Here is a 12,676-nt window from a genome sequence, read left to right as displayed (position 1 = left end):
GGATTCCATAGCACTGTACACAGGAGAGCTGTCACCCTTCCCTTTATAGTTATGACAGTGTCTTTAGCCAGACCTGGGAGGAACATGTGTCCCAGGTGAAGAAGGTGCTGGGTCGCCTCCAGGATGCAGGACTGACCATAAAAGCTGGAAAGTGCAAGGTGGGGATGGCAGAGGTGTCATACCTGGGTCACAAGGTGGGGGGTGGCCACCTGAAGCCGGAGCCGGCCAAGGTGGAGACAATCCAGGATTGCCCTGCTCCCCAGACTAAGAAGCAGGTCCAGGCTGTCATTGGGATGGCGGGGTGCTACCAGAGGTTTGTGCCCCACTTTAGCTTCCTGGTAGCTCCCCTCACGGAGCTGTGTAGGAAGGGAAAGCCGGACAAGTTGGTCTGGACCGAGCAGTGCCAGAGGGCTCTCTGTGTGCTGAAGGGGGCACTTATCCAAGGCCCAGTGCTGGTAAACCCAGATTTTAACAAACCCTTCCTGGTGTTCACCGACGCTGGGCTGGGGGCGGTGCTGATGCAAACTGATACTAAGGGGGAAAGACACCTGTGTACCTGAGCAAGAAGCTGCTGCCCCAGGAGCAGCACTATGCGGCCATAGAGAAGCAATGCCTGGCCATGGTGTGGGCCCTTACAAAACTGCAGCTGTATCTACTTGGGCGGCGCTTCACCGTGTACACCGACCATTCGCCCCTGACGTGGCTGCACCAAATGAAAGGGGCCAATGCCAAGCTGCTGAGACGGAGCCTGCTCCTCCAGGGGTATGACATGGAGGTGGCCCATGTGAGGGGGAGCGCCAATGTTATAGCCGATGCTTTATCACGGGGCGGGGACCCTGAACTTCCCCAGGTCACTGGCTAAGTGACCCCGCTCAGTTCAGCCTCGAAGGGGGAGAGATGTGATGAAGTGTGTGTGGGGGGAGTTCTTGGTTTTTCCTTGGTTTTTTCAATGGTGTGCATGCAGAGGGGGTGGGACTCAGTTTAATGGTTTAACGAGGTGAGGGGAGAGGGAGTTTGTTGTTACAGAGGACCAGCGACGCGGGCCAATGGCCTGGAGAATGGATACCCCAGCGACTGGTGACCGGGAGGCCCAGCTTGGGAGTCTCAGCCGGTTCTGGCCGGGGAGGACAATGGGCTGTGAAGAGAGGAACCCGGTGACCTGACCAGCCGGTTCCAGGCAGAGGGGGACAGAAGAGAGGAGAGGAGAGAGGAGGCCCAGGCGACTCTGTTTACCAGGATAGATGACAATGGACAGAGGCGGGGCTTGGGGGAGGTGATATCAGATGCGATACCCAGCTGGGAAGCACAGGGCCGGGCTTGGGACTGGAGAGAGAGAGACAGGTGTACTAAGGCTGAGAGAGGTGCGGTTCCAGGAGGTGGAGGGGCCTGACCCCTAAGAGAGAGTAGACCCCCGAGAAGGGCTGTCTCACTGAAGGGGGTTCCCCCCAGGGACTGTACAGGGCCAAGAGTGGGCACGACCTGTGAGTCTGTGAGGTGACCAGCCCTCTGGCCCCTGCGTGTAGCTAGCCACTTCCAGGGCCTGCGAGATCCCGGCTTTCTGGTTTTCTAGCCTTCCCAGCGGTCTGTGGGTGCAATTGACCCGGGGGGCTGGCTGTAGCCAAGCTCAGGAAGGGGATGTTGACTTTTGAGCACTCCAGGGGCTGGATTTACCCATGCACAATTACTTCAGCTCTGTGTGCAAAGTGGGCAATTGTGTGTAAATAGAGGTGGGGGGGGGGGCGATCAGACAGGGCCTGCAGTAGTCTTTTTGTTGCCAGTTTGACCCACCCGCCCGCTCGCCCCCAGCCCCCAGCCTCCTGTCCTAGCCTGCATCTGAGGCTGGCAAATCCAATCCTGTGCCATCAGCCCAGTTCAGGAAGCACCTTCCTTGGGTGGGGGTGGGGCATGCTTTGGGCTGTCCCACAGCTGCTGCATGCAGGTGTGAACCTGTGTTCTGGGGCAATGGGAATAGGGCTCCATCCTGGGTAGCTAACAGCTCCCCCCCCGCCCCGCCCCCGTCACAGGGCACTTCGTGCCAGCCCCAGGAGCGGCTGCTGTGTGCGGTTAGCTCACTGGATCAGATGAAGATGCCATTTAGAGCCTGCTCTTTGTTCCTAGTCATCCAGGTAAGGAGAACAAACACTTATCCTGCGCACGAACCAACTCCTGCCCTGGGGCGGGGGTGTGTGTGTGTGTGACGAAGTGGGGTTTTATTCATCTCCTTATGTTGCATGTGAGTCTTACTGGCCTATACTAATACTGGGTGTACCTGAGTTTCCCCAGCGTCCTGCACCAACACGTAGGTGGTGGGAATTGGGGGTGTGATTTTGCTGAGGCCCTCGGGGCAGGTGAGACTGCCCAGCTATTTGCACCTGTGTGACCTGAGACCCAGGAGGGGGTTGCGGCCAGGTGACACCTTTGGCCCAGGAAAAGAGAAAAAGTAGGGTTACCATATTTCAGCAAGCAAAAAAGAGGATGGGAGGAGCCCCGCCCTAGCCCCCCCCATCCTGCCCTAGCCCCGCCCCTGCCCCTCCCACTTCCCCCCCTCAGAACCCCCAACCCTCCCCCCGCTCCTTGTCCCCTGACTGCCCCCTCCTGGGACCCCTGCCCCTAACTGCCCCCCCAGGACTCCACCCCCTACCTAAGCCTCCCTGCCTTTTGTCCCCCCCCCTGAGACCCTCCCCCCATCCTAACTGGCCCCCTAGGATCCTACCCCCTACCTGTACCCTGACTTCCTCAACCCTTATCCGCACCCCCACCCCCAGACAGACCCCTGGAACTCCCACGCCCCATCCAACCACTCTCCACCCCCTGACAGCCCCCCCCAGAACTCCCGACCCATCTAAACCCCTCTGCTCCCTGTCCCCTGACTGCTCCGATCCCTCTCCCCACTCCTGCCCCCTGACAGCCCCCCCCGAACTCCCAAACACCCCCCCCCGCTCCTTGTCCCCTGACTGCCCCCTCCTGGGACCCCTGCTCCTAACTGCCCTCCAGAACCCCACCCCTTACCTAAGCCTCCCTGTTCCTTGTCCCCTAACTGCCCCCTCCTAAGACCCCTCCAACTGCCCCCCAGGACCCTACCCCTTACCTGTACCCTGACTGCCCAAAATCTTATCCACGCCTCCCCCAGAAAGTCCCCCCCAAACTCCCGCCCCGCCCCGTCTCTTGACTGCCCCCTCCAAAACCTCCCTGCCCCTTCTCCGACCCCCTGGCCCCCTTGTTGGCCTTCGCCTAATGTCTCTGTGAATTTGCTCAGGAACGGCCTGAGCCGCTCGTCCCAGCACGCTGGGCAGCGGGGGAGGAGCTCCAGACTGCCGGCGGCGATCTGCGAATGCAGGGAGGGACGGAGTGATCTCTGCTGCAGGGGAAGCGAAGGAGGGGCTCTCTCTGGCTGTCGGAGCCCCATGTAAATGGCACCATCCGGCCGGCTGCCCTGTTAGCCGCGCGCGCTCTGCATGGGGGGGGGAGGGGGAAGTCCGGACATTTACAAATTCCCCCCGGACGCTATTTTTAGCTCAAAAAGCCGGACATGTCCGGGGGAATCCGGACGAATGGTAACCCTAGAAAAAGGCCAGAGGAGGGGCTGGAGAGTTTCAGTTTAGAGCTGGCTGGAGAGTTTCAGTTTGGAGCTGGCTGGGGAAACGGAGGGAGGCCCAGAACCGGGGTCTGGGCTCCCTACCCCCCAAGATGGACCTGACTGTGAGGGGTCCTGTTCTCTATACCTACAAGCTCTGTTTTAGACCGTGTTCCTATCATCTAATAAACCTCCTGTTCTACCGGCTGGCTCAGAGTCACGTCTGACTGCGGAGTTGGGGGGCAGGACCCTCTGCCTGCCCCAGGAGCTCCGCCCGGGCGGACTCACTGTGAGAAGCGCATGGTTTGGACGGGGATGCTGAATGCTCCGAGATCAGACCCAGGAAGGTTGAAGCTGTGGAAGCTTTTTGCTCCGAGAGAGGAGGCTCCCTACAGTCCTGACTGGCTTTGTATGGAGTAATTCCAGAGCATCCCCCAGTGACTCCGGGACAGGGTATCAGCAGGGGTAGGAGGGTTCACCCCCAATGAACATGCCCCACCCCCACCCCGCCCTGCACAAGGGCTGGGCTCCATTCTGCCCATATAGGTAAAATCCGGGTTCACAGGCAAGGGCAGGAAATGGTTTTCTTGCCAAACCAGTAAAACCACCCGCTCAGCCACGTGAGCAGCAGGGAGACAGAAGGTCTCAAAGCGAGGACACCTCCACCCTCCACCCCCCACCAGGGCAGAGGGCATGGGACACACCCGGCTATGGGACATAGGGAACATAGGGATGTGGACTGGAAGGATGGGGGAAGGGGGAACATGTCTGGCTAGGGGGCACGGGGACAGGGACCGGGAGGGGGTGGGACCACACCCAGCTATGGGGCATGGGGACAGGTGCCGGGGTGGGGTGGGACACACACCTGGCTAAGGGGCATGGGGACAGGTGCCGGGGTGGGGTGGGACATACACCTGGCTATGGGGCAGGGGGACAGGTGCCGGGGTGGGTGGGACCACACCCGGCTATGGGGCAGGGGGACAGGTGCCGGGGTGGGGTGGGACACACACCTGGCTATGGGGCATGGGGACAGGTGCCGGGGTGGGTGGGACACAAACCTGGCTATGGGACATGTGGAGAGGTGCCGGGATGGGTGGGACACACACCTGGCTATGGAGCAGGGGGACAGGTGCCGGGGTGGGGTGGGACACACACCTGGCTAAGGGGCATGGGGACAGGTGCCGGGGTGGGGTGGGACATACACCTGGCTATGGGGCAGGGGGACAGGTGCCGGGGTGGGTGGGACCACACCCGGCTATGTGGCATGGGGACAGGTGCTGGGGTGGGACACACACCTGGCTATGGGGCAGGGGGACAAGTGTTGGGGTGGGGTGGGACACACACCTGGCTATGGGGCAGGGGGACAAGTGTTGGGGTGGGTGGGACACACACCTGGCTATGGGGCAGGGGGACAAGTGTTGGGGTGGGTGGGACACGCACCTGGCTATGGGGCAGAGGGACAGGTGCTGGGGTGGGACCACACCCGGCTATGGGGCAGGGGGAGAGGTGCTGGGGTGGGATCACACCCGGCTATGCGGCAAGGAGCTCCCCAGCCCGCCTCCCCCCATTCCTCCTTCTCCTACCCTGCCCCCCCATTTCCCCTCCCCTATTTGCTGAAGGGGTGGGGAGCAGCTGGGACTGGGTCCTCCCCCCTTGTGACTACCCCTCCCCCTTCTTTGTCCCCCTCCCCAATCTGCATGGGGGGGGCAAGGAGTCCCAGCCCCAGCGCCCCCTCTTCCCGTCTGGGGGGTCCTTGAGCCAATCAGGAGCGGGCTGGCAGCTCGGCGGCCAATGGGCGCAGGGAGGGGCGGGGCCTTATCTCCGAGCTGGATACAATGTAGCGCTGGGGGAGTCCGCTGCGGAGGCGGCCGCCGTGGGGCGCCTGGACCGGGGGCTTTGCTGCTGCCGGGGGTCCCGGGGCGGGTCCGGCCGCTCCCCGCTCTGCTCCCGCGGTCCTGGGAAGGTAACGGTGCCGCGGGTCCCTTGACACCCCCCCCAGATCTGGGGGGATTTAAATCAGAGCGGCCCCACTCCCTACCTCTCCCCACACCTCTGCCCCACTCCCACCCGGTGTCTCTCCATCCCCTCACCATCCCGTCTCCTCTGGGGTCCCCCCTGTCTGCCCCATCCCCCTCACCATCCCGTCTCCCCTGGGGTCCCCCCCGTCTGCCCCATCCCCTCACCACCCCGTCTCCCCTGGGGTCCCCCCCTGTCTGCCCCATCCCCTCACCACCCCGTCTCCCCTGGGGTTCCCCCCGTCTGCCCCATCCCCTCACCACCCCGTCTCCCCTGGGGTTCCCCTTACCATCCCGTCTCCCCTGGGGTCCCCCCCTGTCTGCCCCATCCCCTCACCATCCCGTCTCCCCTGGGGTCCCCCCCTTCTGCCCCATCCCCCTGCCACTCCGTCTCCCCTGGGGTCCCCCCGTCTGCCCCATCCCCCTGCCACTCTGTCTCCCTTAGGGTGCCACCTTCCCTCTCCCTCCCACGTCCTCTGGAGTCCCCCCAGCGCCCCCCATCCTCCGAGCACCCCATTTGCCCTAGAGCCCCCCACCTTCCCTCTGCCCCTGGATGCTCCTTCCCTGGCACTGCCCACTCCCCCTCTTACCTCTGACCCCCTCCATCCACTGGTGTCCCCACCCCCAGGGTTTCTCTGTTCTCCCCCTTCTGCCCCCCCAGTGTTCCCCCTCTTGGGGGGGGGCTAGGACCCCCCCACCGCACCCCTTGTGAGCTCCTTTGGTAGGGGGCTCCCTCTGTCTTTCTCTGCTCCTGTCCCTTAATCCGCTGGTCCCCGCACTCCACTCGGACGGGAAGGTGACCCCCATCAGGGCCCCCATTCCAGGGCCCCTGGACCATCCCCAACCCCCTCATGGCTGGATTTCCCAGGGAGCAGAGCTGGGAAGGGCCCCTTGTCCAGACAGGCGCTGGGGTACAGACGGCAGAGCCGCTGCCGGTGCGTGGGAGCGGGCAGGGGGCACGTTGGGCTAACCTGCACCCCCACATGGTGGTGGTGACAGTTTCCTGAGCCAGCTCTCGTCCAGGAGGCCCCATTGACTCTGCTAGCCCAGCCCCAGGGGGGAGGGGATCACCCCCTACTGCAAACAGAAGAAGAACCGGGGCTGTGGGGTTAATTTAATTCTGGGCCTGAGTCCCATCGGGACCGTCCCACTTAGGGAGAGGAGACCAGCCCGGCTGTAGCGGCCCAAGGGCCTGGCTCTGAGTCCTCCAGGGGCTGGCGAGTAAAGAGCCCAGCTGTGAGCGGAAGGTGGGGGGCGGCTCGGCGTGGGCACCAGGTGTGAGTGTGGGGGGGGTGCCCCTGGAGCGGGGAGATGGAGGTTGCAGAGTGGGGTTTGGGGGCTGTCTGGATCACTTGAATCAGAGGGTGTTCTGGGTGGAGGGGGGCAGGAGATGGGGGGGTGCTGGCTGGGGGGTCCCCTTGGATGCTGGGGTGGCAACCTAGGGCATATGGAGGGTCTCTTAAGGGCGAAGATACTGGCTGCACTTGGGTGTGGTGGTGGAGGGCACTGCATGGGGGTGGCACAAGGGGGCATGGAGGGCACTTGGGGGACATTGGGGGGGCATGGAGGGCAGTGGGTGGATGGAGGCCTAGGTGGGGAGGAGACCCGGGGGGGCATGTGAAGGGCACTGGGTGATTCTGTCCCTCTGTCCATCCATCCCCTCCCTCTAGCGGGGTCAGGCTGGGCAGAGAGCTCCCCCCCCCGTTGCTATGGAAACCCCCTCCCCATCTCTCCATGCTCATCAGCCAGCTCTGGTTTGCTGTGGCCGCCAGCCCTTCCCAGCAGCCTGGGGGGAGAGCAAGGGGGGGACGGGGGTTGGGGTGCTCATCGGATCCCGACTGCCTGTTGGAGTCTCTGGGGAGCTGCCGGCTGCCTGGGGGCTACGCTCTCCTGGTGAGTGATGGGGGGCGGCTCCCCCCAGATGCATGGGGGCAGGGATGGCAAAGGGGCTGGGTGGGGGAGACACGGCCCATCATGCGGTGGGGAGGCTTGAGCTGGTGGAGGGGGGTCTGGTTCCCCCACGCGTGGCTGCCCAGCCCCATAGCCTCCCTGGACGTCCTGGCGTCACCCGTTGGGATGGATTGACCTAGTTTCGACCTGAGCCTGACTGTCGCTCTCTGGTTGTCTGCCTCTGCTCCCCTCCCGCCCACCCCCCCGACTCTTCACCCTCCAGCTCTCTGGGGGTTTGGGGTCACTTCCACCTCATTTCGGACCCAGCTCTGAGCCTGGAAGGAGGCCGGGGTCCCTGGAGCATAAGGGCAGGATCTGCCCAGTGGGGGGGAGACACGGGCACAGGAGGGGTGGTGGGGGTGGAATAGCCTCTGCCAACATCCTGCCTCTGCTAGCCGTCGCCCAGGCAGACCCGTTGGCTGGGTCCCCCTGGAGTCGCTAGCATCCCCCTGGGGTGGGAGCTCAGGTTAGGGTCCCCTCTGAAGAAAGATGCCCCCCTCTTTGCTGCCCCCCCCTGCAGGTCAGGTCATGGGGATGACCCCCCCCCCCCATTCTCCTGGCATGTTCACCAACCCACTGAGCGCTCCCAAGTCGTGCGATGCAGGGGAATGGCCCCAGGACCCTCCCTGTCTGTGCCCTGATCGGTGACCCATTGATCTCCCTTGGGGCTGAGCTCATGGGGCTCTTGGGGTCAGAGGGGCAGCAGAGACCAAAGCCTCTCATCTCACTGTTCCTGGGGGGGGGGGCATGCCCCATGGCACATCGTGTCCCCCCCCCCCCACCTGCTAATATTTATCTCGCTCTTCGGTTCCCAGCCTCTCCCCCCCACCCCTCTCCGGTGGCTGCTTCTGCACCAAAGCCCCGTCCTGGGACCCCTTCTCAGCCCTCCTCCCGGACTGTTTGTTCTCTTGCCCCCCTGGGACCTGGTGATTAATTAACAGCAGCTGCCACTTAGCTCTGATTAATAATGGAAGGCACGCGGGGGGGTGGGGGGGGGCTGGGTTCTGCAGCTCACGCGCCCGTTTCTAGCCCAGGATCTTCCCGGCTTGGGAACGTCTGGGCTGCACCCCCACCCCGAGGTTCGTCCCTACATCCCCCACCCCGGGGCTCATCTCTACATCTACCGCTTCCTCCCCTCCTTGGGCTTATCCCTTTCCCCCTCCCCCAGTCTGTGGCTGTGTCCCTAGGTTTCCCCAATGCTCCTCCCCCCCCGTAAATGCTGGGTTTTTGTTTATGGCCACTGCAGCCCCTAACCCCCCCCCCCACAGTGTTGCTGGGTTTTGCAGGGGGAGTTGTGCCCCCCCCATTTATTTACCACCTCCATAGAACTTTGACTCTGCCCTGCTGGGGAAGGTGATGGGGCCACACTCTTAAGCTGCCCACGCGTGTCCAGGCTCGTGGGTCCGGGCTGCTGCCGCATGGACTCTGTCAGGGCGGTGCCCGCTGGACGCACGGCCCTGCCGCAGGCTCGCTGCCCGCGGGCCCCTCCCTGTGCTGCTTGGGTCCCGTGGTGGGCACTCAGCACGATCCCGAATCGTGGCTGCTGCGCGGGGCACTTTCCCAGCCCAGGGTCTGGGACGGGGACGCTCCTGGCAAACGTGCTTCTGGCTGGCGTCACTGGTGCCCCATCTCTGCCATGGCCCCGGGGGCTGTGGATGGGGGGGGGAAACTGGGGTTCGAGCCCCATCCCAGCTTGCTCAGGGCTACGAATGTTGGAGAAGGAACTGGGGAGGGGGGATAGTGTCCTGAAGGAGCAGAAATCCTGGCCGGGGGCGGAGGGGGGGAACAGCTGGGGCAGATCCTGCCCCCCCAGGACCCTGGCAGGGCGTGGGCACCAGAGCCAGCCGGGCGGTTCCCAGCTCTGTCTCTGCCCCTTTATGGGTTTAGCTTTGGACTCTGCTCTTGTCCCGTCTGAGCCCGACTGGTAATTAATTATTAAGCCGCAAGGTGGGGGGAAGAGTTGCCCCTTCTGGTGGCTCCACCCAGCACCCCCCACCAGCAGCCTGACCCACTCTTTTCCCCCTAGGCTGTGTGAAGCCCTCCCTGGGCAGCCGGGCAGCATGGCACTGGGGGGCTTCAAGGGCTCCTGGCTGGCCTTCCACGTGGGCATCATGACCGGCTTCGTCAGCACCTTCTACCTGCTCAATGGCCTGCTCTGGCCGCAGCCCCCGGGCCCCGAGAGCCAGACGCCCCACCCTGACGTCTGGGTCGTCCAGCACCCGGCGCTCCTCAGCGCTGGCCACCCGCACCTCTCAGGTGGGCGGGACTGGGGCGTGGAGGGATCCCACAAGAGCCGTGGAGCGCGGTGTCTCTGCAGGGCGTGGGGGCTGGGGATTGATGGTGCAGAGGCTGGGGGAGGGAGTGGGGCAGCCAAGGTGGAGACAGAGGGAATCCTGGCACCGGGGCAGGGATCATTCCTGGGGGCAGGGAACTCCTGATGTAGCATCCCCACTGGGTTGTGGGGCTGTACAGAGGGTGCGCTGGGCCCCAAGGCAGGAATCACCCCCAGGAGGTGGGCGGCAGGGGGAACTGGAGAATGGTCCCGCCCAGGCAGTTTCACCCTGGCTTAGATTGATTGCAGTTTCAAGTAAATGAGAGAGGCCCGGCCCCTCCGCCCACCTCACCTCCCATTGTCCTTGCCCAGTTCAGCGTGTACACCAGGTTGGATGGGCTCCGGGAGGCCCTGGCACCGGTGCCCACAGCTATGCCAGGGGCCGGCTCAGTCTTGGGGTGATTGGGGAGGTGGGGGCATCGCCCCTGTGCCCCTAATGCTCTTTCCACGCCCAGGGGAGGTCAGCACGACTGCGGCCGAGCTGTACAGCAAGGTGCGGATCCTGTGCTGGGTCATGACGGGCCCCAGCAACCTGGAGACCAAGGCCCGGCACGTCCAGGCCACGTGGGCGCGGCACTGCAATGTGGTGCTGTTCATGAGCTCGGTGCAGGACGACGGCTTCCCCGCCGTGGGGCTGGACACCAAGGAAGGCCGGGACCAGCTGTACTGGAAAACCATCCGGGCCTTCCAGTACGTCCACCAGCACCACCTGGAGCAGGCCGACTGGTTCCTCAAGGCGGACGACGACACCTTCGTGGTGCTGGACAACCTGCGCTGGCTGCTGGCCAACCACACGCCTGAGGAGCCCGTCTACTTCGGGAAGCGCTTCAAGCCCTACGCCAAGCAGGGCTACATGAGCGGCGGGGCCGGCTACGTCCTCAGCAAGGAGGCCCTGAGGCGCTTCGTGGAGGGCTTCAGGACCCAGGTGTGCAGCCACACCACCTCGGTGGAGGACCTGGCACTGGGCCAGTGCATGGAGAAGATGGGGGTGCGGGCGGGGGACTCCCGGGACGCCGCTGGGCGGGAGACTTTCCACCCCTTTGGGCCCGAATCCCACCTCACCGGGAAGTTCTCCAAGAGCTTCTGGTACTGGAAATACTGCTACTATCCCATCGTGGAGGTACGTGACCGCCTGCCTGCCCCCCCTCCCATGGTATCCTCTGGGCATGGGTGCCAGTGGCTGCGTTCCCTTCCCCTCCCCTGGGCCTGGGTTCCTGGGCTGCATTTATCACCCCCACGCCCCGTGGCATCCTCTGGGCGTCGGTGCCCAGGCTGAATTGAGGACAGGCCCTGCTGTTCTGGCTTCTCCGTGGCCAGGGAAGGTGGTTCCGTGGTTAAGGCTGGAGTGCCAGGTGCCCAGCCCGCAGGCCTCTAAGACACCCTGGCAGCACGTGGACCCCAGGTAGCTGCCTGGGTCCCTCTGGTGGCCTCCCGTGGAAGGGGTGGGTCTCAGCCCAACGTTGGCTCGGTCCCTGGGGCCTCTGGTAGTTTTCCATGCCCGGGCTCCTGCGGACGGGCAGCTCCCAAAGTGTTGGGGGATCACGGTGCCCCGTGGAAGCCAGCGGAGAAGCGGGCAGAGTTAATAGCATTAGCCAGCCGGCGGTGCCGCCCCGAGGGGGGCCGGATCCTGGTCCAGAGCCGATGCCCCTTCTGCCCCCAGGGGAGCAGGCATGGGATTGGGGGCATGGGGGGGAGGTCCAGCCTGCTGCCTATTTGCTGTTCATTGGAGGCCCCTGGCGGGACGATCCCGCGGCTGCACTGGGGGAGCAGTGGAGCCTGGGCATCTGCCAGCATCGGGGATTCGAATAATTGGTGCTTAGCTACCGCTGAGCTGCTTGCACGGGGGGGTGGAGGGGTGGGAAGGGGGGATCTCTATTGGGGCTGCTCCTCCTGCCCCATTCACACCCCTTTGCGTGGCACGGGGCCTCTCCCATTAACCCTTGCCCTCCCGCGCTCCGCAGGGCCCCCAGTGCTGCTCCGACCTGGCCATCTCCTTCCACTACGTGAACCCCGAGCTTATGTACACCCTGGAGTTCCTGACCTACCACCTGCGGGCCTATGGTTACCGCTACCGCTACCAGCCGCCCCTGCCGGAGAACGCCGCTCGCCTGCTGCAGCGCCAGGGCCGGCCGAAGGCGGCCAACACTACGCTGCTGGTGCAGGGCACCAAGAAACTGTAGTGGGGCTGGGAGGAGGTGGTCGGTCCGGGATCGGGCTCTGTGCCTGATGTGGGGCTGGCATCCTGGGCGAGCTGTGGCCAGGAGCCACGGCCACGTGGCAGCCCCTGTACTGGATGATGGAGGGGGCTGTCTCGGTCTAGCTGCCATCCCAGTTGGCACTAACTGCCCCCCTTGCTGGTAGAGGGGCAGAGGGACCCCCCATAGAGGGTCCCCTCCAGGGCAGGGGGAGGCCTGGGGTGAGGGGTTCAGCCTCCTGGCCCGTGTCTCTGATGCCACGCTCCTGCCCTGGCCCCATCCAACAGACCCGATCCCTAGGAGATGCCTGGAGCCCAACCGGTGGTGACTTGGGGAAGGGGAGGCTGGAGCTACATTTGGTGGTGAGGGAGGGTCCTCGCACCCTCCCCTCCCCTCCCCCCACAGTCAATAGGGCAGGGTCACAAGGCACAGGGAAGATGAGGCAGGTAGCCCAGGCCACTGAGGGGCCTTTGGGGCTCTGTCTGATGGGCCCTTCCAGGAGGGGGCGAGTCTGGCTCAGTCCATGGAAGGCTTTATAATGGGGGCAGCAGCCATCTTCCCTCCCCCCCCCCACTGCCCAGGGGGGCCTGAAGGGTGTGAGGTCTGAGGA

General features: G+C 64.3%; 1 protein-coding gene across 1 annotated transcript; it reads left to right on the top strand.

Annotated features, from left to right (window-relative positions):
* The first annotated feature begins 9,599 nt into the window (after positions 1–9,599).
* LOC135892036 (glycoprotein-N-acetylgalactosamine 3-beta-galactosyltransferase 1-B-like) lies at positions 9,600–12,051 on the top strand. The gene is made up of 3 exons (XM_065419717.1): positions 9,600–9,795; positions 10,327–10,991; positions 11,833–12,051. The coding sequence occupies exons 1-3, from the start codon at positions 9,600–9,602 to the stop codon at positions 12,049–12,051; spliced, it is 1,080 nt and encodes a 359-aa protein (XP_065275789.1).
* Positions 12,052–12,676: the final 625 nt, after the last annotated feature.

This window comes from Emys orbicularis, chromosome 19 (assembly GCF_028017835.1).
Source record: "Emys orbicularis isolate rEmyOrb1 chromosome 19, rEmyOrb1.hap1, whole genome shotgun sequence".
Classification (NCBI taxonomy): Eukaryota; Metazoa; Chordata; order Testudines; family Emydidae; genus Emys; species Emys orbicularis.
This window is presented reverse-complemented; position numbering and strand designations above follow the sequence as displayed.

What these genes read in the sequence shown, in the direction of transcription:
- LOC135892036 (XM_065419717.1), top strand. Translation starts at nt 9,600, where the DNA reads ATGGCACTGGGGGGCTTCAAGGGCTCCTGGCTGGCCTTCCACGTGGGC. An exon ending in TGGCCACCCGCACCTCTCAG is followed by an intron (nt 9,796 to 10,326) that starts GTGGGCGGGACT and finishes TTCCACGCCCAG; the next exon opens with GGGAGGTCAGCACGACTGCG. An exon ending in GCTACTATCCCATCGTGGAG is followed by an intron (nt 10,992 to 11,832) that starts GTACGTGACCGC and finishes CGCGCTCCGCAG; the next exon opens with GGCCCCCAGTGCTGCTCCGA.